The sequence below is a fragment of the Rissa tridactyla genome, chromosome 3, assembly GCF_028500815.1.
Source record: "Rissa tridactyla isolate bRisTri1 chromosome 3, bRisTri1.patW.cur.20221130, whole genome shotgun sequence".
Classification (NCBI taxonomy): domain Eukaryota; kingdom Metazoa; phylum Chordata; class Aves; order Charadriiformes; family Laridae; genus Rissa; species Rissa tridactyla.
In genome coordinates, this window is record NC_071468.1 from 5,739,711 (window position 1) to 5,766,727 (window position 27,017).

A 27,017-nucleotide genomic window follows, 5' to 3' on the forward strand; every position below is an offset into this window, starting at 1 on the left:
AGCGGCGCCGCCGCGCAGCGCGGCCGCTGTGGCACCCAAGCACCCACCACACCCGCCCGCCCCGGCGTCCCGTCCATAATCCACCCCCGCCCCGTTAACACAACCCAGCCCCCTCCACCGCCGCGCTCAGGCCCCTCCTGGCCGGTGCGTCCGCCGGGCCCGGTCCGTCGTCGGCGGGCGAAGAGGGAGGGTGCTCTGCTGAGCGGCGTCTGGCGGAGCCAACAGGCGGCGGGGAGGGGGGCGGGCGCTGCGGGGGTGTCGGGTTAGAGCGAGGCGTGACCCAGCTGACGGGCGCCGTGCGGAGCCGGGCGGCGGGCGCGGAGCCGGCGGGGGAGCAGCGGTAGACGGTTGGCGGCGGCGGCGCACGGCGTCGGTAGCGGTCGGCTCTGGCGCGGCGTCTCCTCCACCCCCTCGTGAGCCTGGGGAACCTGCAGCTCAAAGCCGCCGCCAGCCACACCACCATGTACCCCGGCAACAAGCGGAAAAAGCTCTGGCGGGAGGAGAAAGGTATTGCCGCCCTTCCCCGGACCGGGCCCGGGCCCGCTTCTCCCGCCTTTACCTCAGCCTCACCTGTGGGGGGGAGCGGGGGCGGTCCTGTCCCCTCGCAGCCGCCGCCGCCCGGGGCTGAGGTGACGGGGGGTGTGTGGGGTGTGCTCCGTGTTCTCTGTCGTTACCCCCGGGTCTCCCACCTGAAACACCCCCAAAATCCCGCGGACCCGGGGTCGTCCCCCCCCCCCCACACCTCGGTTACCGCTGACTGCACCCGTGGGGAGAGGGGCCCTGGGCTGAGGGGAGCTGTGGGGTCTGGCGGGCGGGGTGCGTGGGGGGAAACCAGCCCGTCTCCTGAGGGCTTCCTACACCCCCCCTCAACCCCCCCCCTCCGCCCCAAGTCACCTTGTGTAAGTCTTTCAGGCCGAAAAGTTAGGCACACGCCGTCAAAAACGTGCTTTTCCTTCTTAATTGTGTGTGTTTTCCAGGGGAAACGATGGTTTGTCGGTATGGCTTGAGTTTGGCTAATAGCGTGTGATCAGCCGGGGGGAAATGTTTTGGGGTATGGGCCCCTCTCCTGTCCCCCCCCATAAGTATTTATTCCTTTTATATTTTTTTAAGGACACCCCCCCACACACCCTGTGTAGTCTCAGTTCATGAAACCCCAACGTCAAGCTCCGGAGCATGGAAACTGTGGGGCCAAGCACTTTATGCAGGGACCTTGCTATTTTGATACTTTATATTGACCGCCTGGGGAGCGATGTGAAAATTAGCAGAGAAGCTCACACAGTGGAAGTATAATGCCTACATCGGCTAGGAGGAAATGCTTCTTCCCGGGCGTGTTTACAAACAACCTAGAAATATATAAGGAGGAGAAGGAGGAAAACAAAAGCAAACCAGTGGATCATATTTTAAGTTTTCTTTCCTGTCTTCCATCACCCCTATGGCTGTGTGTATGTTTCAAGCCAAGGCAGCAGTAGACTGTTTCGAAGGATAGGATTCATCCTTTTTTTTGTCTGTGGCGGAAATCAAATGCACGTTTCTGAGGAAATATTGTTAAAACACAAATAAACTGATCTCTCTGTAGGTTAGTTGCTTCTGGCAAACTCTTCTCAAAGGAAGTGAGTTTTGTTGTGTACTTTTTTTTTTTCTTTCAAAACTATCTTAGAAAGCTTGTTTCTGTAGGTAAGGTGAGGCAACAAATTTCTGCCAGGTGTTTTAAGTTTCTGTTTTCAACAGAGAAGATAGAGTTAAATCTTCTCAGGTGTTGCTTATGTGTGATCAACTATAACTGACTTCCCCTGTGCAAGTCCTTAATGTTGCTATGTCATTACCTTCAAAAAAATGCTGTTTCTGAGCTGGGGGCAGGTGGGGAAAGGTTTCTGGTAGGCTCTGGTGAGTGTTCCTGTTATTCCTACTTGACTCTTCCAGCTCTTGTTGCTGTCTGTGCGAATTCATAGCCTGGCACGTGAACTGCAGCCCTTGGTAAGGGTTGTGGAGCGGAGGGGCTGGAGGGTAAGCTGGCAACCTGAGATGCAGGCACGCTTTCGTTGTCTTAGTCAGCCGTGAGGATGGTGGTCCCCATCAGTATGGTGATGTTACTGAATGCAAACCAGAGCTCACGACTGCTGGTGAGATTTTTTTTTTTTCCATCCAGGGAATCGTGTTTGTGAGTGCTAGCTGGCCGGAACTCTGTGTCTCTTTGCTGTGTGAGAATGAACAGCATTTGCCAGTCTTCTGCTCCAGTGACTGCTTTCCAGTACCACGCTGATGACGTTTTGAGTGAGGAGGGCAGAAAAAAATGTCCGCGTTCATTGCTGGCATTGCTTTTCAGCTTGTAGCCCTGTGTGACTGTTCTTACCATGTACCTTCTCTTCTAGAGAGGAAAACTATAGAGGCCCAACTTCTTTCCTTCCTACCCCGATTGTACTTTTGAAGTCGAGTCTTCTGTTAGGTCTGCTTTTGCCTTTCCCAGGTACTCCTGAACCCCTGTAAAGCTGTCTGTGCTCCCCAGTTCTGCTCTTTCCATGAAGCTCTAAGTGTAATTGTTCTCAGCCCTTTTATGTTCTGAAGAACTTTTTGAAAAGAAAAAGCACTGATTGCTAAATATTCAGTTCAAACCCACTGACAATACGCTTTCTTTTCTTAATTACTTTCTTGGTAATTAAGGGTTGGTCCACGTTCTCCCAGGGTGGATCTTGCTCGAGGACTGATGGAACAGAGTAGGAGCGGGACTGGAGTTGATTTCGGAGTCTTAAGGCACAGGATTGGTCTGCCTGCAAACTTTCAAGGTGCTTCATAAAGCTACAGGCAGAAAACTGTACTTGCAGCTAAAGCTGTTGGAAGTATTTTCCAGGAGGTTTGTGTATAATTAAAACTCAGTTTAAGTTCTTGAGGCCGACTTGCAAGAGTGAAGTTTTATAAAACCTTCCTATAGAGAGGATTTTGTTATATTGACGGCGCAGAACTGGCTCTGTAACCTCTTCAGCAGAAGGCAGTAAAACTTCCTCTGCTTGTCAGTCCCTCAAACCTGACATGCACACACATATGCTCTCTCAGATTTGCCTTTCTGTAGTACTTTCAGCGTGCATGTTAAATAGTTGCTGTTTTGTGTGCTTCAAGGTCAAGTAATGGAGTTAAGTGCATATCTGTTGTGCATAATGGCGATCCTAATCACGTTAGTTTTACTTTTGCGTTTGTAAATATACAATTAAGATACAGAGCCTGAATAATGGGAGAGAAATGTTTTTGTCAATTGAAGAAACTGGTAATACTGTCAAAAAATATCAAAATAAACGTAGTTTGATGAGGGAGTCTGTTTTTAAAAACTGCCTTTGGTTATTAGAGTGCGCTGATTGTGGCCTGTGTAATTAAGAAACTTTATTTTGTAAATAAAACGCAATGAGAGTGATAATATTTCTCTCTTTTTCCCCGAGGATTGATCTATTTATTTTTTTTTTTTCAAGGATTGATCTGAGAAGCAGTTTCCATGTTCAGTTTGCTGACTGCTCCTTCAACTTCAGATGAAAATATTCTTTTCGTGTCCATCTAGTCCTCTATGCCGAAGGCAAATAATATGGGTCTAGACCCTCCCCTACACCTCTGAAAACTCTTGAATCATCAGAGCATTTATTGCTGATTAACATGTCAAGAAAAACTATTAGTAATAGTAGTACAGTGCCACTGGTAAAAACAGATGCAGGAATTTGCATAGCCTGTGGGTGTCACGATGTGCTCTACAGTTGTTTTTGTCCTGTTTCCCCCCCACCCCCAAATTCTGGAAGGGGAAAAGCTCTGCATCTTGTGCTAGCTAATACTAAGCATTGCTGAGGTGGGGAGGGAGAAGAGGACGTGCCTGCAAAAATCAGATACAGGGTCTTGCTGAAGTGCCGGGGTTGTTTGCAGCGCTGGGTCATTGGGATGTTTTTTTTTCTTATCTTAGAACTTAGTCCATTTATAGCAAGGTCTGAAGAAGAGTGAATTTGGCAGTAGCCGTCATAATTGTACAATCTTTGAAGCTTTACTTTTCACTAAATGTCTGAAAAAAGACACGGTGACTTTCTCGGGAGAAAACAGCCATCCATATGTGTTTTGGTGTGGTAACCGAGTGTGTCATATTAATGCTCAAAGAAAAATGTCTAAAGCTTAACCCCTGCTGCTCACTTTAAACCCAGGTTCTGTTTCACAGCATTCAAAAACCAGCAGATGCAGTTCATGCTGGTCCTGGGCTGCTTTTCAGGAACATGTTTAGCTGCTGGATGGCAGTGGGCTTTCCTAGTGCTTGGGATTATGTTCAACCAGAGTTTGACAAACTTACTTATATTGCTTACTCTTCCATAGATATCCTAGTATTTTCTACAGTTACTGATTGATTTTTTTCTTTTTTTTGGCCCAAAATGGGATTAAGTGCTGCTGGATGTGTCTAAAGCAGATGCCATCATTTTTCTCAGGCTGAAAATTACATGGTTTGCAGAGCAAAAAAACCCAACCAAACAGAAATGCCTTTCTTGTCACCTCAGCCATCTAGAAAGTGACGGATCATTTGCATTAGTTCTAATTTCTTCTGTAAGGTAGTAGCACTCTGTTCATCTTGGGTCATGTCCCCTGCCTTTACTTGCTGGCATTGATAAGCCTGTTTCAGTAAAAATGTTTCAATTTTGATCTTCCTAACTTTTTTTAAATTTTGGTTTACAGATGCAGTACCGGAAGAATAGATTTCAATACCTGAAAACTCTCTATAAATCAACAATTCCCTACTTAAACTTGCTGTTAGTTCTCTGATCCTTGAATTAAAGTGGCAGGAAGAAGCAGCACAGTAGCGATGGGGGGGGAAGTAGTCTGGACAGTTGAGTGAGCAGTGAAAAGGCATTTTTGCTGAACTGGGATATCCAGAAATAGGCGCATGCAGTTGTTTAGATGTGCTGTGTTTAGCTTCTGTTACTTGTAACTCATTGAATCACTTGCGCTTGGTTCTCTCAAATGGGTTTTAATTGCAGCGAGGACACTGAATTGGTCGCTACTTGGCCAATGTACAAGAATATATGAAAGCTTGCAAAACCTTATTTATTTCTCTTTTCCCCTAAACAGAGCGTTTGCTGAAGATGACCTTGGAAGAAAGACGCAAAGAGTACTTAAGGGATTACGTTGCCTTGAAAACTATTCCAACATGGATGGAAGACTTAAAAAGTAAGAGCGAAAGTGATGGTAAGTAAAACAGGAGAATCTTTTTAAATGTAGACCATGCTGTTTGCTCAATCTGAAGCTACTTTTAGGAAGGCCAAGACTTAGAACCCATGTTGTTACTAACGGCGGCAGCCTAATATGGGGACAAGGCACTTCGGGAGCAGGGAGGAAACCTCAACAAAGTTCCTTAAAGCCTCACTGGTGTCCACTAATTCTGCAAGTATCCCCAGACAGAGTCATTGTAATACTGATACCCTTAAGTGTGTAAAATAGCTGTTCTCTGCATGAGTGTTGTTTTCCAGATGCTCCAGCAGTCAGCCATGCCTAATGAACTTTGGCTTTGAAACTTAGGGAGCATAGCGGTATGGGGAATCTGGGCAAAATAGCGTTGTTCTTGTAGGTAGCTGAAAAGCAGAGGGGAATTGCACAAGTTTGTGTTTCCTGAAAATCCAGAAATGGGAGAAGATTGGGTTTGAAGCCTCTCTTACTTATTTGTGGTCCTGCCTGCTTTCTTGGGCTGAGGAACATGAGCCTGTCCTGGATTAACTCTCCTTCTCTTAGCGTGTGCAGTGTTATCATGGTTATGATAACCAGTAGAGTTGTCTAAATACATGCAGTAGAGGCTGCCCAAAAATGAGAATCCAATTCACTTACATAGAGAGTTCTGTATGTAATTCCGCGACAGTGTCTTGTTCTTCGTATAGTTCTCTCTCATCCACACAAATATGTGGAAGAAGAGGGACTCTTTCTGAGCTGGTTTCCCCCTCCTTTTTTCTTTCTATGTTTTGTTATCTTACTTGGTTGAAGCTTGTGTGTTTTGGAGGGGGATTTGGCTCTGAGACCTAAAGTGTTTCCTGCTTCTGCACATATAGGACTAGTTTTCTGACACTTTTGTTACCATTAAGAGCAAATACTGGCCTGTGTGAACAGGTGTGTAGAGTAATTTTGTGGCTGCAGGTGAATGTGGTCTTTATGATAATACTCCAGGTGAGATGAGGCCTCAAACTGATCAGATGTTTTAATAAAATGGGAAAGCTGTAACACTTTTTAGTACAATCTGTAGGAGCTGACAGATTTGCAGATGCCATTGTCATAAACAACTAACGCTGTCATCTACTCCTAAAAGCATCTTTAATGACTCTTGAAGAGAAAATCCATCCGAAGTTGCTGAGCTCTTCAATACTGATCAGTAGTTGTAGCATGACAGTACACGTAGACCTCTTTCTCCCATTAGAGTAGGCCTGTTGTAGCTTGCAACATCCAGGAGCCTATCCACCTGAAAAACAAAGGCTGCATAAAAATAAAAAATATTAGTGGGCTTCTCAAAAGTTAATTTTGGAGGCCTGCGGTAGATGGGGATATGCAGTATATTGTGGTTTAACTGGGGGATACTTCATCCATTCTAGCCTAAACTATGTTTTTATTCTAACTGCTCTCAGTCTGTACAACGTGCTAAAATTCACAGATCTTGTATTAGTTGGACTGCTGAACGTGACAAGGTGTGGATTTACGTTGTGATTGCTGTTACACTTCACATAAGCAAAATGTCAGTGTCTAATACGCGGGTATTGAATCATGGCAGCGGTGAATTTATTTTCTTGTAGCTGCTCCTGCGTTCTTTCTGTTAGTTCCTAGTACACTGTAAAAAATGCTGGAAGGCAAAAGTTGTGCTGAAACACTTCTCTGGTACTTGAAGCTTTTGTTATACTGTACATTCAGGAGAAAATATCCATAGTCACTTGTTTTCTTTGATGTATTTGTTGTAAATAAGCCATGTGGAATAGTGAACTTCTAGAAGGTTAGACTGCTGAAATGCTTCCACATTTCTACTATCAGTACAATTAAAACAAATATATATTAATGTGATGAAATATAATATATTAGTGTGACTATTACTGCATCTGTTTCAAACGTTAATTCCCTTAAACGTTAACCCCACTCTGACGGTATCAAGACAGTGAGTAAGGACTGTCTTTCTGAGCTGAAATACTGGAAAAATTAGAATTTAAGTAGTCTTGCTAATTAGAACAACTGCTCCGTATACTGGGAGGTTTGAAGCTGGGGGGTGGAACGGGCAGAATTCTTCGTATGTTTGACAAGCCAAAACAGTAGTTGATGGGAAATGTGGAAAAAGTTCTTTACCATTTACTTCCAACACTGTATACAGTGAAAAAAATGACAGATTGATTAGTAAAGTGTGGAGTGCCTGCTCAGGAAGAGTGATGAGGGGAAATCAAGAAAGGAACCAAGAACAAATAAAGTGAGGCAGGTGCAATCAATCAGTCACTGGAGTAAGAAGCTGTAGGAGAAGGGGAGAGCATCTGGGCTGGCAGTAGTCCCTGTAGATACTCAACTGGAGATTAAGGAGATGAAGTACTGCACAAATTTTTGTACTGTCTGTTAGGAAAAATTGTGTGAACACTACAAAAGCTTTATGGCACCCGTTTTTAAATGCAAATGACACGCTGGATGGGGTCTAAGGATATTCCAGTTAGGCACACGTTTTTGTTATATGGGACTTAAAGGGAAGATTATTGAAAAGTCTGTCTGTGGAACTGCTGAAACTGAAATGACCTAAAAGGTTCATGTTGGAAAGGCACCAGCCTGACCTCCTGATACCTCTGTGTGCTCTTTATTGACCAGTTTGGAGAGTATACTTTGGTTTGTGGAAGGAAGTGCTTCTTCCCCACCCCTCCTCCTCCACCCCTTGGTATGAAGCTGTGTTCAGAATTAATTCTGAAGAAAACTGGTAAAGCTTATAATAAGTTGATGTTAAGGTAAGTTTTGGCAAGGCTGGAAGTCTTTATAACACAGGGATGTTTAACAACGTAAAGGCTTCTGAGGAGTGGAATTTGGGAATTCTGAATGGCAGCTGACAAGGGCTTTGTCTTTTTTTTTTTTTATAGCAGCAAAGGTGTTTGAAAACATTTGGAAGTTGAAAGCAGCTGTGTATAGTTTTTTGTCTTTGACTTGCTCTTCTGTGACTTAAACAAAAACCTAAGATTTTTGCAGGTCTCCTCATATGGATATGACTAGCCGTAAGAAATCAAGTTGGTGCATGTTTTGGTGTGGAATTTGGTCAATATTTCTGATACGCTTTGATTTGGGGGTAAGGGGGTGTGCAGTGTGGAATGCAGGGACTAAGCCCGGTGCCCACTGCTCTGAACTGAGGGAAGCAAGCTGAGGTGGGTACGTGCGCTTCCAGGACTATGTTGCCAACAGCCCTGGGTTTTGGTGTGACGCTTGCCGGGCTGCACGAGTGGACCTCAGAGATCAGGTACCATAACGCTGTCCCTTTTCCTTTCACTGCTGCTGTTGACAAATGGTCGTCTTTAATGTCAGAGGAGATGGTAGGAAGGGAAAAAAATTCTTGTTCTTGAAGTAGTTCTGTAAATGTAAGTTTTCTTAGTTTTAACTGCACTTGTTAAGGAAATGAGTAGTTGGCCACTTCAGAAATGAAGAATGAGCCTGTCATATGGGGCTGGATAGTACATATATACTGTAATCCATCGTTCCTCCCACTTCTTATCCTTCAGATACACCAAAGGCAAGCACATCTCATCTGTTATGTACTTTGAAGTAGAGTTCCTTCCTGACAACATGCAAATAATGGACTTGTTTTCTGAAGCTCGGAGTTTTGTATACCTTTATTTCAGTGCTCTTTATTATATACCACTTTATGCTAGGCACTCATGCTGTACAGCAATGGTAGCTTATCTTTTGTGATGCTTGGTGAATAAAATGCCACCATGTAGATGAATAACTAGAGTGTTTTTTGAAGTTAAATACGCATATTAGCTTTTTCTTGGGTACACAGTTATTCCCAAAGATGTCTTTACTTTTCAATGGGGAAAAGGCAGAGATAACTTCAGAAAACTTTTTCTTGAAAGCTTTTTTTGAAAAATCAGGGTGTCGGGAATTCTGTTACTGAGTTTTGTGTAGAAAAATGTTGTGTTGCATTACTGGGATAATTCAGAAAATGGAATAAATTCTGTAGTTTAACTCATGGCAGCTGACAGTCCTGCTGACTCTCACAGCCTCTGGGATTTATTAGTATAGCAGCAGTGCCAAGAAAACAGCAAATTCAGGTGATGGTTTAAAGATCTTTTCTAATGGTAAGAACTATTTTTGATTGGATGAAGTTAAAAAGGAAGGACATGGTGATTTTTTTTTTTTAATTTTTGTTTACAATTAAATGGCATGAAAGGTCTGCGGTCTTTTTTTTAAGCAAGTCTTGAAGTATGTTTAGATGTTTTGTTGGCCTCTGGATTGTCTTAATCTGCTATATTTTTAGAAAATTATGTAGTTCAAACTGTATTCAAGTTAATCTACTTTAACACTGAAGGGTTTATGTATAATAGTAAGGTTTGGATTTAATAAAAGCATCTTTGTACTATGAATCTGTAGCTTTCTAAATATTAACAGTGAGTTGACACAAAATTATAGAGACAAAGCATCTAGATGAGCCACTCAAAAGGCTTCATTGCTGAAAAGAAAAATGTGCGGTAATACTGAGCTCCATTGACCAGCATTTCTTGAGACGGTTAACTAACCACAAGCAATATTGGGCTCTTCAGAGCATCTCTGTGTGGCCCCATTTGATGTGAGTATCTGTCCTGCGGGAACCAGGAATCAAGGTGATGATCATCAAACAGCCTTTGGAAAGTAACGCCATTACTAAGCTGCAGTGAAATTCAGCCAGACATTTACAAGTGAGAAATAGCATCTCTCTAAACCACTCGTTACTTTCAGAGTGTTATACAGGAAAAAGAAATTATGTTCTAGTAGACCATTAATATCATCAAAAGTTGCCCGGCAATCAACAAGTTCAGTCTGTAACAGCTACGTGAAACCAGTATGCTTCAAGACCATCCCCCACCAAAAAACAAGTCCATCAGCTTGCGTTATCTTTTTTTCTTATAGTGACTTTAGCAACTGTCTTTAGAACAGATTTCTAGCTGAGTGACAAGGATGAAAGTAAATTGAGACATCTTAGCTCAATGTGATGCTTGCTATCTGTCTGTCAAAGAAAATGGCGCTTTTGCTACTGAAACTGTTTGGTTAAGTTCACACTACGGCAGTTTTTCTATTGAGTTCACATACAAAACCACAACAACTTGCATGCCACAGTTCAGGATCTCCTCCAACTAGCTGTGGTCTTGAACGTGAGTTCCGGCTTCACTTAAACTCAGTGCTGCACTTGGTTTTGTCCTTACTTTTCATATGTTGGAGTGCCTCTCTGTTACTCACGCTAAACACTCTATCACAAAGTCTCCTGAAGACTAGCGTGTTCGGGTTAGAAAGCTGTGTCATTTAGATGCATGTGGAGATCACTGCTTATTAATTGCTGTGTATAATAGCTTGGGGGAGCTCCACTAGAAGATTAACATCTGTGGCTTCATGAATTGTGTGAAGATTGTGGTAATGGAGTATTTTGACTACTTAGGAAATGATGCACTTTTTACGGAAGGGACTATAAATCTGCTTGCTGATTTCGATTGTCTGTTTTTGTTATGCATATATTAAGGAAGCAACAAAGGCATTGGAGTGGTGACAACAGCAAACCATGTTTGCAGCATATTAGCCTGTTCTGAAGGTGTCCAGGAATCTCTGTGCCCATGGCATAACGTGGAGTGACCTTAAGGGTGAAGTGGTTCATGTTTGGCTGCAATGGATATTAAAGGCTGGCAGAGAAACAGGGAGTAACCGGAGCCCTGTGTGCTCTGCTGCGCCCAGGCTCTTGGCTGCCCTTTTGGGGATCTGTCCTGAACAGACACAGAGCTGCAGAGTGGTAAAAATCCAGCCATGTGGTCTACTGACCGCACACACCTTTCTGTCTTCCTGAACTCCCACCTCAGATATTCTTTTTCCAAAGATAGCCTTGCACAGTGCAGAGATGGCAAAAACTCTTCATGTGCAAGCTTACTTGAGTGTAAACTGAGAAATAACCTGGGGAGCAGGGTTTAGTTTGTTTTGAGAGGCAAGTATTCCTATCTAGTTAGTGATATCCTTGATACAAGTGGATAAAGCAGTCTGTTTACTATGGTGGGGGGGGGGAAAACTGCAGCAAACAAAAAGAACCAATATGTATTCAATTGACCTTGTAATTCCCTGGTGAGCTGCATGCATATAACCTTTATAGGATGGATTAGCTGTCAAAGAAATGATGCTTGGCTTACAGTTTTCTTTAAGATGTTTTGGGGAAAAACAAAAAATTCTTGCTTTCAGCAAGTGTGAGAGATGATTATTAAAAAAGCAAAAAATCAGCTCTGTTTATATAGATTAAGAACACATAATCCAGTGTGGCAAATCCTCTCTCTAAGAATGTAAATCACTTGTCTTTGATGTAATTAAGACGATGACTTCTTCTTAAGCTGCTATTCCATGATTATTTTTTTTTTAACAAGTTAACTTCCACACAGCGTTAAGCTTATACAGGTCCTTGACAGAGTTAGGATTTTGTGGTCCTTTTGCATGCAGCTGAGAGAATGCTTTTATCTCCAGTGTCAGCCAGCTCCTCAAGGGGCAAGAGTGAACTGTAGGAACGGATGCTGCTCTCAACAGTAAACTAGTATCTTTATTGAAGCTCTGAAAGCTCTCCGTGTGTTTTAGAGAGTCGTAGTGGGTGGAGATCCAAAGGGAAGTTAAGCACATCTTTGCCAGAAAGAGTATTTCTAATGTTTAAGTGCTGATGACACGAGTCTTTGACCAGATTAATAACTTCCAAGCTTCTGTCCCCTGCAATATGAGGCGCAATCCTTTTTTTGTAGCTACTGAACGTCACTGTGCACTGAAGTTTTGTACAGAGGTCCCTAAGGAAGTACTACCCAGAGTTAGAAAGTCCAGATGATGCAGTGTGCCGTCAGTGGGTGGGCTCGTTCAGGTTGTGAGGAAGGATGGCTTTTGCAGCAGTGATGCTGTGTGTAAGTCGGTATGTGCCGTTCCTCAGGAATTGCTGAGAAAAGCGTAGGGTTTCTCAAGTTCCAGCCTGGAGTGTTTCAGTGGCTGACTTGTCTCATGTTCAAGACTACTAAGGAAAAGAAGAGGAATAGTAACATTTTGAGTGAGGTAGTTTAATATATGCAGAGAAAAGTAATAGATTATAGGTCTTGGTTTCCAGTAATTTGTGTTTATGTATATGTCTATCTTTTTTTCCTTTTATTACTTTTTCCCCTCCCCTTTTTTGTGTATAAAGGATGAGCTCCTTTTGAGCATGGGGGATTGCAAGATCAAATAAGCAAACAATTCTTTGCTCTACAAAGACAGTTTCAGTAAGTCGTCTAGTTTTGCTCAGTATGGTAGCTTGGCTAAAGCCATAACCCATAATTTATGATGGATTGTGGCATATGTCCTCACAGTCTTTTGCAGACAGATGTGAGCCAGCCTGACTAGAAGCTGTGATTAGGTTGAGGCCAAGATCAAGCTGTTAAATTGTACCCTTGTCATGGCTTACTAGTGTAGATCTGTTGCCCTGCCAACTGGCTACATGACTTTTGGATATCTTCAAGCGTAGGTGGACAAAGCTGATGTCCTCCTGCAGAAGACCGTGAGCCTATTTTGATAAGACTGCAAGAGAGTGGTATGGCTTGTCTTAATTCACTGTAGCTTAGAGGTGACAGACATTTATGAAGGTGCTGAACTATTGCTTCAAGTGGGATTTGCTGCCTGGGGCTAGTAATAATTAGTGATCACACAGGACAGGCCTGTCAGCTGCTGTCGTCTGGATGTGGGAGGCTCGCATCGAGTCTGAAAATTAACCACCACGTAAGGATACTGGTTTAACTCCCTTGATAAGGTAGAGGGATCACTGATGTTGGATCATGTTAACCAACTTTCATGCACAGCTGCATTTGCTTCATGCACAATTAAACACTTGATTACACATGTGTTAAGAACCCAATCACTGGAAACCAGAGAAGCTTGGTTTCCCTTTTTTGGTTCACTAGAGCCAAACTGCTCACCATGTAGAAATGTCTCTAACAAACCAACTAACGTCCGAAAAAGATGTTGTAGCACTTCCTATGTGAAGTGATATGTGTCCCTCTCTGTGAGAGGCCATCTAGCTGATGTGCCATTGGAAAATCCAGCTGACAGAGAATTCCTCAGCCCTGTAGGAAGTGCAGCATACAGACATGTCTTTTACAGTGCACAGAAAATTCTGTTCTGTGCTGGAGAGAAAGCTTAACAATCTGGTTTAAATATGAACATCTATTTTGCACAGCTTTAAAAACCTTTGAAATTGCGATTTCATGTGTGGCTCCATTACACTAAGAAATATTTCTTATTTAAATGGGGGGGGAAGCATAGTGTTTGTGCACAGAAAAGGTACTGAGACTTGCAGCTGTTGTGTGTTGACTTGACATGTTTGCAGAAGTGTGTGTCACAAGGGCCTTTACCAAAGTTTCCAGATGTTTTTTGTGGACAGGATGCTATAGAACATATACTTTTGCAAAATTAAACCTTGTGCTGGTATAGCCAATACATTTATTTCTGAAAGTGGAAGTAGTTCTCTACATGCACCTTTGCACTAATAGCATCTTTAGGAGTCCATGATCAGACACAGAGTTAGAAAAGACTGCCGTATAGTTTACCAAAAGGATCCTGTCCAAAAGACTATCTGTATCTATAATGCAGATAGGAAGAAAGTGTAGAAGTGGTTGCACATCTGTCTTGCTTTAAAACATTTACCTGCCTTATCCTGCACTTTGCTTTTTCACAGAGGCGTGTTTTATGCAGACATGGGCCTTTTTGATTGCTTCTTTGGTACTGATGGTTAGTCTGTAAAGGCGGTGTAAGTCACTTGTTTGCTGCACGAATAGGACTTGTAGTTGAAGTTCAGCATGCATTGGTTTCATCCCTGTATGCTTAATGTCATTTTTTTCTGCATGAATAAGATATTCTTTTGAAAAAGACACTGCTGTTATACAAACATATTATGTGTTGCAGTGCTGTCCTTTTGTGGGAATACTTAATGAATCTGCACCAACTGAAAGCAAACCCCAGATTTTATGTAATTATTACTGAGGGTATGGATCAGTTATATTTAAAGAAAAAGTAGAGTTCCATGTTGTTGTGTTGTTGTTTTCTTTTTTTCCCTTTCTTCTTTGCTACCAAATTTCTTACAGGAGAAGATTTGTAAGTGCATTGCGAATAACTAAATCCAGCCAGGATAGGCAGTGCTCACCAACAGATGCCTATATTATCTTAAGGGCTTTGAGGTTTGGCGTGTCTTTTATTTCCAGGTAAACGTGCAGAGGAAGATAGAGCTAAACCTTTCTCCTATCTGCTGGTGACTTTGTAACACTTCCTATTTTTCGAGTCCTTAAAGTAAGCAAGCCTGACGTGCAACACTGATGGGTCTTGGTAGAGTCCTCTTCAAATATTGAAGATTTTCTTCTGTACCTTGCTGTTTGGATTGAAGCCTTATTGTTTCTTGTGGTAGCAAATTACATATGGTATCTCGGGGAGTAGGGAAGGGGAAAGGCTGCAAGGTAAGTGCTACCCAAGCCTAATGTCTTCATGCAGAAAACGTTATCTGTTGTGCTTGCATAGAAACTTACCTACCTGTCCCCTGGTACTGGAAGACTGGAGTTCCTGCTCCCATCTGGTAAGCAGTTGTAGCTATATCTAACGCAGAGATGTTCTTGAATAACAATGCCATGAGCTATTTGCCGACAGTTTTGCAGAAGTTTCATAGCTTGCTGGTAGTAACTTTTTATTTCCAAGCTATGTAGTAAGTACTACAAAAGGCTGGTAATGCTCAAGTAGAGAAGCTGTTGCTTAGCAATGGTGTAGAAAATTCAAAAAGCAGAGAACGTAGAGTAAAAATTGTCTGACTGCTTAGTAAGCTAATGAATGAAAGCTAACGAATTTGTGGTTTTGCACTATAAACTTACTTTAATTTTGCTTGATGCTGTATGTGCTGTTCACACGTATTAGAAATGAGTTTTCACTTCTTGGTAGATAAAATAGATGCTGCAGAAGACCAAACACCTGGTTGCTCATGAAAAAGCTTTTTTTTTTTTTTTTTCCCCCCAGCTAGTTTCTACAGCTGGGTGAAGGAATACTGTGCTACGGGTAGTGTAAGTCTTGGATGAAGGCTCATAGTTATTCCAGGAGGCACTGGATTGATCTGAACACGCCAGGAATAGTTGTATGAATGCTGTGATATTACCAAGACACAACTCTTGCAGTGAAGGTGATCCACTTTGTTTTTGAAGGAATCTAGCGAAGTAGCATCACCTATAGTCTTCTAGCTTAATAGAAAAGTATCAACGTATTTCTGTGAGGCAATGAACAGTGGTCTAAAAGAGTGTAATATATTTTTGTCTCAATTTTTGAACTTGTATTGTTAATTATAAGCTCTCTGTGGTAGAGGGAGGTTATAAAGTATTGAATTGGAGATGATGTGGTTTAGTTCTTGCCTCCGTGTGACCTTCGTTGACCATTTAACATACTTTAGTGCAACTCATGCTGCCATTCTGGAATGGCAATACCAATTCTTGGTATCCCTCAGAGTCAGGTACTGATAATCAGGCTTGGGCAAGAACTTAGTAAATATGCTGTCCAACAGCTGCTGCTTTTTTTTTTTATTCCAATATATTATCACAAAGTTTTGAATACCTCTGAAGGCTCACTTCAAAAAAAAAAACAAAAAAAACCCACAACAAAACAACCAACCAAAAAAACCCAACAACCAAACAAGACAGTGATTGAATGAGTTTCTTCAAATACACAAAGCACAGCTCCTTCTGGGCTGCAGCTAAGCCAGCAGCTGTTCCTGTGCACCCTAAATCATGAAATCTCAAACCAGCAGAAGCAAGCGTAGCAACCGTAGCAGCTGGATGCTGACTCTCTGAGTAAACACACAAATACCCTAGGGCCTCAGCCTACTTAATGTTGTGTCTTTGCTGTCACTGTGCATGCCACTGAAGTGAGAAGACTTTGATTTATGAATTGACAATTGCGTGTCCCTGCAGACCAGGTTGCATGACAAATAAGAATTGAGAATGTATTCCTTTTCTTGTTCTCCTTGTTTGTTGTTACTGCTTTCTCAAACTTTGGTCTTTGGTACTTTTGCACTCCATACCAAGTCTTCTCTCATTTTACAAAAACTTCAGAAAAAGGGCAAGCTTCTCAATTCTCTCTCCTTCTTCTGCTCCCAGATTTAAAGGGTTTTTTTGCCTCTGTGTTTTGTTTTTGGGGGACATACAGAGCTGTGTGGGATAGACTGAGGAAAAGGTTGGAACACTTGTAAGGACTAGGCAAGACCTTCGTAACACAAGAATAACCGCATTTTGCATAAGCGTTCTGTGGGCTGTTAGGACCGACTGGGTATTTTCTATCAATTCTCATGGTATACCGCTATTTCTCTCTTTAACATGTAACAGAGTCTTGAATGGCTCCAATTCAGTCATGTGGCTGAAAAGTAGAAGCTCATATTTACAACCCTTTTTGTGGGCTGCTGATTGCCATATCACTGCATTTAACTTAAACTGAGTGATTTAGTTCTGGGCTTCTTGCAGTAGCTTTAGAAGGTTGTGTTACAGCACTGTTGAACTCAATTATGTTGTGGTTCGTTGGATGCTAACCAGTGGATGTCAAGTGATGCTCACGCCCTCCGCTGGGGGTATTTCGTACCTCTGAAAAACCTTGAATGGGAGATACTGTGACCGCCTGACCTGGAAGATGGGACAGAGTGCTCACTCAGCAAATTTGTGACAACAACTTTTTGTACAAAAGTTGGAAGTGTAGTTGGTGCGCCAGATGAGCCACAAAGATGATTAAGGGACTGGAGCATCTCTTCTGCAAGGAGAGGCTGAGAGCACTGGGGTTTAGTCTGAAGAAAAGATGCCCAGAGAGGACCTGATCAATGTTTACAAACATATGTTGGGAGGGTGTAAAGAAGATGGCTCCAGACTCTTCTCAGTGGTACACAGTGACAGGGCAAGAGGCAATGAGCACATGTTGAAAGAGGAAATTCTATCTGGGCATAAGCAAACAAAACCACACAGTTACTGCGAGGGTGGCTGAACACTGGAACCGGGTTACTTGTGTGGAATCTCTGTCTTTGGAGACAGTAAAAATCCAACTGGGATGGGGTCCTGGGCAACTTGTTCTGGGTGACCTTGCTTTGAGTGGGGAGGTTGGACTTGATGATCTCTAGAGGGTCCCACCCAACCTCATCCATTCTGTGATTCATGGTGTCTGTATGCCTCATAAGCTTTGTACTTGGCTGTAGTTCTTGGTTAATCCAATTATGCCAGTTTGTAATTAGCTGAAACAGAGCATATTGGCAGAGTGTGTAGCCAGGGAGAAGGTGTTGGTGTTCATCCTCAAGTGCCTTCGACTTGTGTGATGTGCTGCATTTTTGGCTAGGTAGAAAGTGATTTGTTGGCAACAGATGTTTCTTCCTTGTGCTCAGGTTCTGATCTCGTTTAAGTCCAAGAAGTGATAGAGCAAATCTGTACTACAAATCTGAAGTACTAGAGTGCATCTGTGAATGCTTTCCCCCCTGGTGATGGAACATATGGAAATAATGCTTATCTTGATTTAGATAAGCAATTGCCTTTCCTGTACAATCATCCACAGTTAGTAGGAGTAAAAGCAGGCACGTAATGTAACAGATTTTACAAGCTGTCTTTTCTAACCCTCTGTAAGGCTATGCAGAAACAAATGGAATGGAAAGCTGTGTTAAATGCGAGGGTAGTAATTGCTAATAGTTTGTCATTTTTAAACTGCACAAGACGCTTGTGAAAACAAAGCATTAAGAAAAAAAAAAGCACTGAAGGGAAGAGTGCACGGAATATGTAGCAGAATAGTTGCTGTAGCTTTCTCTGCGGTCAGATGCACTCTTAAAGTTCGCTCAAATCCTTTGTTTTTTCAGCAGCCCAAGAAAAGTGGAGCAGTGTCCCGATCCAGCCTTTGTTGAGGATTCTCCTAGGAGAAGAAGGGCTGGCTCTTGTCTGGCGTTGATAGCGGGACTCTTGTCCCTTGCTCAGGCTCTTTTCCCAGCGCTTTGTCCAGATGGTGTTATAGACTGCTGTTGGAGAAGCCTTCCTTGTGGGAATACATGTTTCTATTAGTAGCTGTCGTAGCAGGGATGAGATAGTGGACAGACTTACTCTATTTATTTTTAACTTGAAATTAATTTATTTCCTTCAGCTGTGGATTCCAAAGTCTGTAAGTGATGAAACTCTCCCATTTTCAGCTTTGTTTCTTGCCATTCAGTCTGTTACTCTTGTTTTTGTGAACTAGAGGGGAAAAAAAAATCAAGTCATCTGACTTGTTATAGAAAATCTAATTTTCTTAGTACAAGCCTGTGAGCCTAGCTGCTGTAAATCCTTTTCACTTGTTCTTTCTTTGATTTCTTCTCTTATCTGCTTTTGCTCATGGAGTGCCAAGAGCCTTTTTCTTTGCCACAGGTATCGCTTTATACTATGGGGTTTCAATAACTATTTTTACTACTTCGTGTGTGCTCTACTCTTTAATTATCAAATAGTTTAAAAATGAAGATGTGTTTTTTAACAGAAGCTCTTCCAGCTGTTGGTTTTTCTCCTCCCTTTGATTGCAAGCTCTTTGGTATTGCTGTAGGGATTTCTGTAATTGGATGTTTGAGACCTCTTTAAAAAATTAAGATCCTTTAAAGTGTACTAGACTTTAAAATTCTGGATATTTTAGCAGTGGCTGAGTTTCAGAGTTGATTTTACAATGAAGTTAGGTTTGTGCTATACTCTTCCATTGCACGAGCTGAGCGTATTCATGCCCTTTATGGGGGCTCCCTCTAGTGAGCTGTTCTGAAAGTCCTTTTTCCTCTTCGTTCTGAAGAGCTTTCCGTGTTTTCTTTCTAGGTGCGTTTTTGTTCACTAAATCTAATGTGTTTCTCTGCATATGTGTAAGATGTAATGGTCCTTTTCCTTTGATGCGAGTTAGAAGGAATTGTAAAGTAAAGCTGAGGGACAGGACTACCTGTTTGCTGTACTTAGTGTTAAGAGCGCAGCTGATGAACTTCATGCTTAAGAAAGATGTGGCTAGAAGGAAGTCAGAGGTGCTGGGAGCATGGCTAAAGGCCCAAAGGGTGTGACTTGGCAGAAGCCAAGTTGGGTTGTGTAGACAGAGGGATGGAAGATGATGGTTTGGATCTGGAGGGGACAAATGGTGGTGGGACAAAAAGTTTTCAGCTTTTTATGGTGAAGATTTTCAACTCCAATATATTTCTGGGGGTGGAGGGGAGGACCTAGAGCGTTTGTAGTGTCCCCACTGTTGTGTGTCTTTAAAAACAGCCTAAACTGTTAGGTTTAGGTAGATAGATTTCAGTAAGAATGTGACAGGATCGACTCTGTACTTCGTGTGTGTGGGTACACAGATGATTTAACGACCATTGGCTTTGCTTTCCGATAGGAGCTATGGTCAGCATGTTCACAATACTGAAGTTTAAAAAAAACCCCACACACCTGTCTGTGTTTTTGCTTTGTTTCTGTATTTGATATTTTTCAGTATATTGCTATGCTTCCCTAGCAGATATTGTTTCTTGATGTATTTGTTTTTTCCTGTCAAAATCACCCCAGAGAAGGGATGGATAAGATCTGAATTAGGGCTAGTTAGGCAGAGGAGTAAAGTTTGAGAATTGTTTAGGTCAGAAAACTGTCAGAGAGACTGAATAGGCACTTGGGGAAAAAATTCAAAACTTAGTCTTAGGAATTGCTTTCATATTGGGTGTTTCCTTAGGGTTCTGTTAGATCCTCACCTGCTTGTGAATATGCGGATTTTTGGCATGCCCGTGGGGTTGCTTTACATCTCAGTGTCTCACTTTGCAAATTTAATTTCATTTCTTTCAAATGAATAGACTTGAACAGACTGTAGTTATGCCTACAGTCACTTTACGATACAGTTTCTATTGTGTGAAGTGAGTGGAATTTAGAAAGTCACTTCAAAAGTTTGTGAATATTCCATTTACCCTCCTCCTTAATAGTTTTCTTTGTGCCAGTTAACTTTTTTTCATTCATCTGAACCTGAAAGCTCTAAATGGTTGTGAAATCTATCTGTATGGGTGAGCATTGCTTTGCTGATGCTTTTAGTCACAGGTCTTGAATTAAGTAGGGCCTTTTATTCCAGAGGCAGGGCTGGCATTAGCTGGTCCCAGGAAGTCATCAGGGATGAAGACCCTGGGCTTGCACTTTCTCAGAAATCGGATAGGCAGACTTTACACAAATGTACCCTGCAAAAATTCACATTAAACAAAACGGCTTATTTGCTTTTGTTATGCACACATAATTGTAATGAAATACGTGAAATGTTAATGTGTTTAAACTGCAGCTTGAGTCTATTCATAATCCTTACCAGCCACACAAATAACTGTTTGCACAAATTCTGAGATTAAGGAAGAAAAATGAGTAAGAAAACTGACTGGGGGGAGCTGGGGAACAAAATGGTCAAACTAATGCTGGTTATCATTGCTATGAGAGCTCACCTTTTGTGTGTGTGTGTGTATATATATATATATTTAGCTAGTTTTGAGGAGCACCTCCAATAAAGCCTTTATTTTTACTTTTTCAATGGAGATGGGCATGGGGTAGAGGTGGGGGCAGAGTCTTACTGCAGAGGGAAGGGAAGCCCCAGAAACAGTCTCCTTGGGAGTACACAAGGATAAAACCCCAAATAAAGCAGAAGCTATTGCTCATACTTAATACTGCCACAGTCCCATTTGAACAGTTATTTTGGCATTTTACTAGCCATGGCTTGATTAAAAGTGATGATCTGAAGGCATCCAGGCGTCTTGCGCAGGTGCTCAGTATGTGTTTTGGTTTTGCTTGTGAGCTAGGAGAGCTATGATGGAGACAGGAGCAGTTCTTCCAGCAGGGAGGAAGCCTTTCTTCCAAGGCAATCTTTGCTGCCCAGCTGGATGATCTTAAAAATCTTCTAGTGCCTCTTAAATTTTACTGTAGCTATGCTGGCATTCCTGTGGAGGTACTTCAGAAAATTCAGTCTCTCTTATTCTGCTTGCTGCTTTGTCCTGAAAACTTTTCATATTCACAGCCGCAGTCCAAACAACGTGTTTTCTTATCTTGGAGTCTGTGATGCCTCCATCTAAAACTGAGATGGACTTTGTCATGACCTTGATGTAGTGTGGGTTTAGTTGGTGGGACTTCTTTGTTTGGTGGTGTGTGTTGTGTTGTATTGTTTTTTTGGTTTTTGGGACTGGAATATATCTGAATTTTCCTGGCTTTTCAGCTGTTTTGCCTTTAAGGTGCATTCTGGACAACCAATGTGGAGACAGACTTGAAAGCTTGATTTCCTTGGCAAGCAGGCTTTCTTTTCTTTAAAGACTTAGGCCTTTAAGTCTAGGGACTCAACTCCTGTTTTGTAGCTTGTGTTGAAGATGAGGTTACATAGCAACCACTTCAGAGGATTTATTTCTTGAGGATATCTGTAGAGCTTTTTCATTAATGAGAGCAAGAAATAGTCTCGTTATGCTACAAGTGCAAGGTAAATCTGTCACTGCTAAGATTTTTATTAATGTGCTGATATGTACACATGGTGCGTGTGCTTTGTGAAATAGGCAATGCCCTGGAATTGCTGGTTTGTCCTTGCTGAGTTACGGTACCATGAATGACAGGATAATACCTACAGCATTTGAGTTCCATGGGCATGTTTGAGGACTGATCATACTTATTCACAGATCTGAGGCCCATCATTACCTTGGGAACAGTCTTTGAAGTAAATGAGTGCAGGTTTTCTTTTAATCTGAGAAGCAGGCAAAAATGCTTGGTGGAGGAAGAAATGGGAGACAAAGGGGGGAAGTGAGTTATTTGTAAGGGCCAGAAGTGACTTTGCTGTCCCTGCCAAGATGACTAAATTGATTGCAGGAGAAGAAAATAACCCAAATCAGATATCAGTTTTGAGTTTGTTAAGAAATGTTGTCTGCCAGCCCCAGAGATCGAACAGATGGCGAAAGAGAAACAGTCGTCTCTCCTACAACTATTTGTATGCTATTGGGATTACTTTTGTAATCAGCAGCATATTAGTAGACCTGTTGAGTGTCTTTGCGAACAAGCCTTGGCTCCCCACAACTTCCATCAGTGTTGAGCTTCCTTCTGTAAAAACCAGAGCAAAATAAAATAAGTGCAAGCTCAAATCGTCTGTTAAATCAGGCTTTTATTGAAAGAAATGAGGGTAATCTATCAAAGATGTTCAAGGCAGCATATGCTTTTACTGCTGAACTCTAAAGACAGAGGTTATCAGGGCGGCTCTTCCAATAACTGTGGGTCAGGGAAGGGGCTTGCTCAAGAGGTTGTGAGAATCACGTAGGAGGGTTTTGGGTTTTTTTGGTGTGGTGTTTGTTGGTTTTTTTGTGGTTGTTTTTTTTTTTTTCTTATGAGGCAGTGAATTTATTAATCCACTTTCATGGGGAGGGAGTCTCAGGAGAACCACACTCAAATATACTCAGTCCTTGCACAGGGTGAGAACTGGAGGCAGAGTTGTGAAGGCTGTGGAGGATAGAAAAGAGGCAGCACCAGCATGCGCAACGTCGTGTTGTGTCACACCCTGCGGAAAGAGTTAGATGACCTTGCTGGTGACTGGACTAAGGGACATCTCTGCTTTCCCTCTGACTCAAATTAGTGATAAGGAGAATTTTATTTTTTTTATTTGTGTGGTATCTCTTCTTGTGGCTCTTTCTGGTAGGGTTTTTTTTTTTGTTTTAGTGTTGTATTGATAAAAATACTGTAGTGATCCATACTGTACTTTCTATTTAAATGGTTTTAGTTTAAAGCATTTGCTGTATTTGGTTTGATGTTAACTATTATTGCAGTAACTTGGGCAGAAGGGTGGAGGGGGAAGATGGTGGTGGGGGTGTGCATTTTAAATTTGGCAGCTCCGGTAGGACGCTCACTGGGGAGGGGTGGGGAAAACAACTGTCCTCCTTGCTGGTAGAATGCAGTTAACATGAAAGCAGATAATAAATCAGACTCTGTAAATCAGTCACAGAGACTGATTTTTATTTTAATACAATTCAACAGCTAACTGCAATTGTTACCTTTCTGTGGAAAAATGGATGAACAGCGTATAACTCTTAAGAAACTTCTATTAATCTAACTTAATATAATAAAAGCTTGATACATTTCCACAGAAACTCTTCCTTCACTTTGGCTAAGACACTGAGGGTGATCTGGTGGCGATGGAACAGTCGCCTTAGCAGCCAAATACAGAAATCAAACTCCTGAATACACACCTTGAATACAAGACTCCCTTTATGCTAGCGTAAGTCACAGCAGCAGTGTATCTTTTGCTGGAGGTGGTGTGGATTTTGCACTAGGCGTGTGATAACTGCTCTAAAGTAGAATTGAGTGAGGCTGGCTACCTTGGGGTGGTTGAGGTAAACAGTGATTTCTGGTACCAGTCCTTTGTGCTGATGTTGGAAGAGGAACACCTAAAATAAAGGCGTCTTTCTTATTTCTACTTATAGTTGTTTGGAACGCTGACAAACTTGAACAGATATGCTCAAATTTGTGGAAATTGGTTAAAACAAAGGCTGATGTGAAACTACAGGGCCAGATTTGTTTGGACTCCCCTCTACCTTCTTGCTAAATCTTCTCTTGAGGTTTTTTTTCTAACAAAAAAAAAAAAATCACCTGTTTGGAAGACTGAGAACTGTTTTCCACTTAAATTGTGACTTTAGCAATTCAGTTCTGTTTCTGGCCAAGATATGAACCCAAGCCTCTTTAGACTTGGCTTGTGTTGGAAATCATTAATTTTCAATAATAATAATAAAATAAAGCAATCTTTCTCTCATTAGTTCTTTGCTAATGATGTGGATGTCTAACAACGCAAGACAGTGGTGAGCTTTTCGCCAATATGTGTTTGTAGAAATGTTTGAGGTAACCGAACAGTTACATAGATGATGATGCAAATTCAGTGAATTGGTGACGCAAAAATTAAGAGTTTACCAGAATAAGGGACCTATTATAACATTGTTTAGTAATGAATCTTTTGAAAGCTAATGTATGTTGTGTCTTCACCCCCTTATCTTCTAGTTGAGCAATTTAAGATACCAAAGCTCCAAGTTTAAATTTGCTGGTGTTTTTGTTAAGGTTTTTCTTTTCCCCACTAGCTGCTGCCAGGGCTAGTTCTGAATTTTGGGGCTCTTGGCAAATGGCGTGCTTGTGTGTTGTTGTATCTGTTCTGAATAACTTTTAATTTGGATAAATTATTGCTTCAGTGGGAGGATTATCTTAACTAATTCTTCTCATTTTTCATAATTTGCGCCCTTATGGCTACCAAAGAAATTATTTGATGGCTCTAGCTCCAAAAAATGTGTATGCATATACAGTTTTTTAATCAAATGGCATGTGGGCAAGGAATCAGTGCTTCCTAGTAGCTTGTATTTGAAAACAAATAAAAAGCAACTAGTGTGACTTGAGGGAAATGCTGGTATCTTTGGGTTACCGGTGCCCTCTCGAGGCAAAACCGAAAGATGCCGCAGTCTGACAGCAGTAGTGTAACTGAAAACTGCTGATACCTGCTCTGGACTTCTAAATAGTGATCTCAGATCCACGTTTGTAATCTGGTTTTACTGCTTTCTTGTTTTGTAGGTGAAAACACTAAAGAAGATCTGCAGGGGAAGAAAAGTCTGAGCGAGAAAGTTTCTCTCTATAGAGGTGACATTACACTGCTTGAGGTTGATGCCATCGTTAATGCTGGTAGGTGATTAAATGTTTTACATCGCTATGTCTCAACAGTCCTTCTTAGTGCCACGTTGCAGGTTTGAACTTTGAGAAGTTGCATAAAATTGGCATGTCCTGTGGATGTCTCACGGAAACTACATGATTTTTTTCCCAATTTCTCTATATTGCATCTGTTCATCCTGTGTGCCTTTACTGTGAGAAGGAGTATTGTGAAACTGTAATAGCATAGTCGCCAAGGAAAAAAATAATTATCTTGCATCCATCTTTTGACTTAGTTTGAGCAGCTGAGACTTCACACTTGATCTGGTAGAAGGCTGAACTCTTACACTAAACTACTGCAGTACGTTCTTCTCTGTTTTCATAAATCAAGACATTCGTGGGCTAGGTAATGTGAAAACATTAACAATAAGGTGATAGGAAAAATCAATTTCTGTTTTATGCGGCATGAATGTTTGCTTTCTTGTAGGGAGGTTGTATCTTTCAAATTTTGGGTCATGAGCTACAGAGTTTTAAATGTTTTGATACCTCTTCTTGCTTAGTGACTGCATGCAACTGAGGTGAAGAACTGCACATAGCATCTTCATGTGACAAAAAAAAAGGGAGGGGGGAAATGCCTGTGCTATTAATTTATTTGTGCATAATGAGCTAATTTGGCTGGCTGGGACAGACTATGGGAAGGTTTCCTGCTACGCACGTGCCCCACCCAAATCTTGCCTGCACTCCTCGCCCCCCAAAAAATACGATTTTTTTCTTGAGGCTGGAAATTTCCCCACCCTGGTATTTGGCTGACATTGTCCTTAGTTGCTATGTGTATTGATTAATTTTCAAGAACTAATTTATGGTGGTATTCGTTTATTGGAAGGAAACATACTGCAGTATCTTCTCTGTGATGGAATAAAGTGCAGAAATTCCCAAGGTTGTGTTGGCCAAAACTGATGTGTTTGCTTACCACAGTAAAAAGCTGTGTGGAGGTGCTGGCTCATGTCTGTAAAGAGTACAGAAATGTTCGCTCAGAGTGTGGAAGTTGGGAAACAGAGGCTCTTGGATTGTTTGATGTTGTTTGTCTGCTTAACTCCCTACTTTACAGTGGAGACATGCTACTAGATTTCATGGAGTACAGGTAGAAGAACCCTTACTTATCTCAAAATGCATTTTTGCACTCCAACAAGTAACAAGGATGATATTTCCATGCAAAAGTTTTTAATTAATCTTCTAGTTTACTGATGCACAGAAGCCTTTCTACGTTACAGACAAACAATATGGGTAGCATCCATGTAGTAACGCAATCTTCTCCTCGCTGTGTCGGCAAGGTCTCTGAAGTATTAATCTTTTAATTTTTCTCCCCTGATTCTTTCAAGATGACATTTCCAGTAGTGCTCTCATTGACTTCCTAGCTTTATTACTCTACAGTAAGTCAATATTAGCATATTTCTCTCGATTTTATATTTAGATTCTCTTTGTTCATAGGCCTCCCTTGAATTGCAGGCTGGAACTGGTTGCGGATTAGCTTCAGAATTAGGACTCTTATAAAAACTCTTATATTTTCTAATACCTGCCTGTGAGGGGCAAATGAGACATAAATGGATTTACTTGATTAAACAGGGGTGTGAGAATACGTGCGGTAAGTTGCCTGTAGCGCTGACTCGATACAGTGATGTCCTCCTTCGGGCATGCAGCTGACAGCGTGACTGTTCAGAGTATAGCCAAGTTTATTTCTGAGCTATACTACACAAACCCGTCTGTCAAATTTAGTAGCTTACCTTATGCTCTGAATTCTGTTTCCCCTTTCAGTTTCTCATTTATATATGAGCCAGTTAAAGTGCTAATTGAGTTTATTTCGTTAGGCTAACAAAGGTGTTAATGGTGATCTTCTGTAGCTAAATACCAAGATATCATTGAGGAGCTCTGCTACAAAAGGATCCCCTTTTCTCCTTGGCTTTAACAGACAAACTGAATGTTAGTTGCTTTCCAAAATGTTTTACAAATATTTTATGCTAAAAGAGGACAACTATGGAAACAGTGGAAGTAAAAGTTTGTGTCTTTGCTCATTGTCAAAACAACCATATCAAAACAGCCACTTTGAAATCATGATCAGAGTGAGAATCTTCTTTTGGCCTTCAGAAGAGAGTGAGAGTTAACCTGAGATGCAGTGTGTTGGAGGAG

At 41.7% G+C, this 27,017-nt stretch overlaps 1 protein-coding gene across 3 annotated transcripts in view; it reads left to right on the forward strand.

Moving 5' to 3' along the window:
* The first annotated feature begins 263 nt into the window (after positions 1-263).
* The window catches only part of MACROD2 (mono-ADP ribosylhydrolase 2), an 891,460-nt gene continuing 864,706 nt past the window's right edge, over positions 264-27,017 (forward strand). For 2 of the 3 annotated variants that reach the window (XM_054194034.1, XM_054194036.1), the window contains exons 1-3: positions 264-507; positions 5,077-5,193; positions 24,762-24,869. In XM_054194034.1, the coding sequence (XP_054050009.1) occupies positions 462-507; positions 5,077-5,193; positions 24,762-24,869 (271 nt within the window). In that variant the 5' untranslated portion in view covers positions 264-461. The remainder of the gene's footprint in view (positions 508-5,076; positions 5,194-24,761; positions 24,870-27,017) is intronic. The other variant, XM_054194035.1, reaches the window with a different exon arrangement.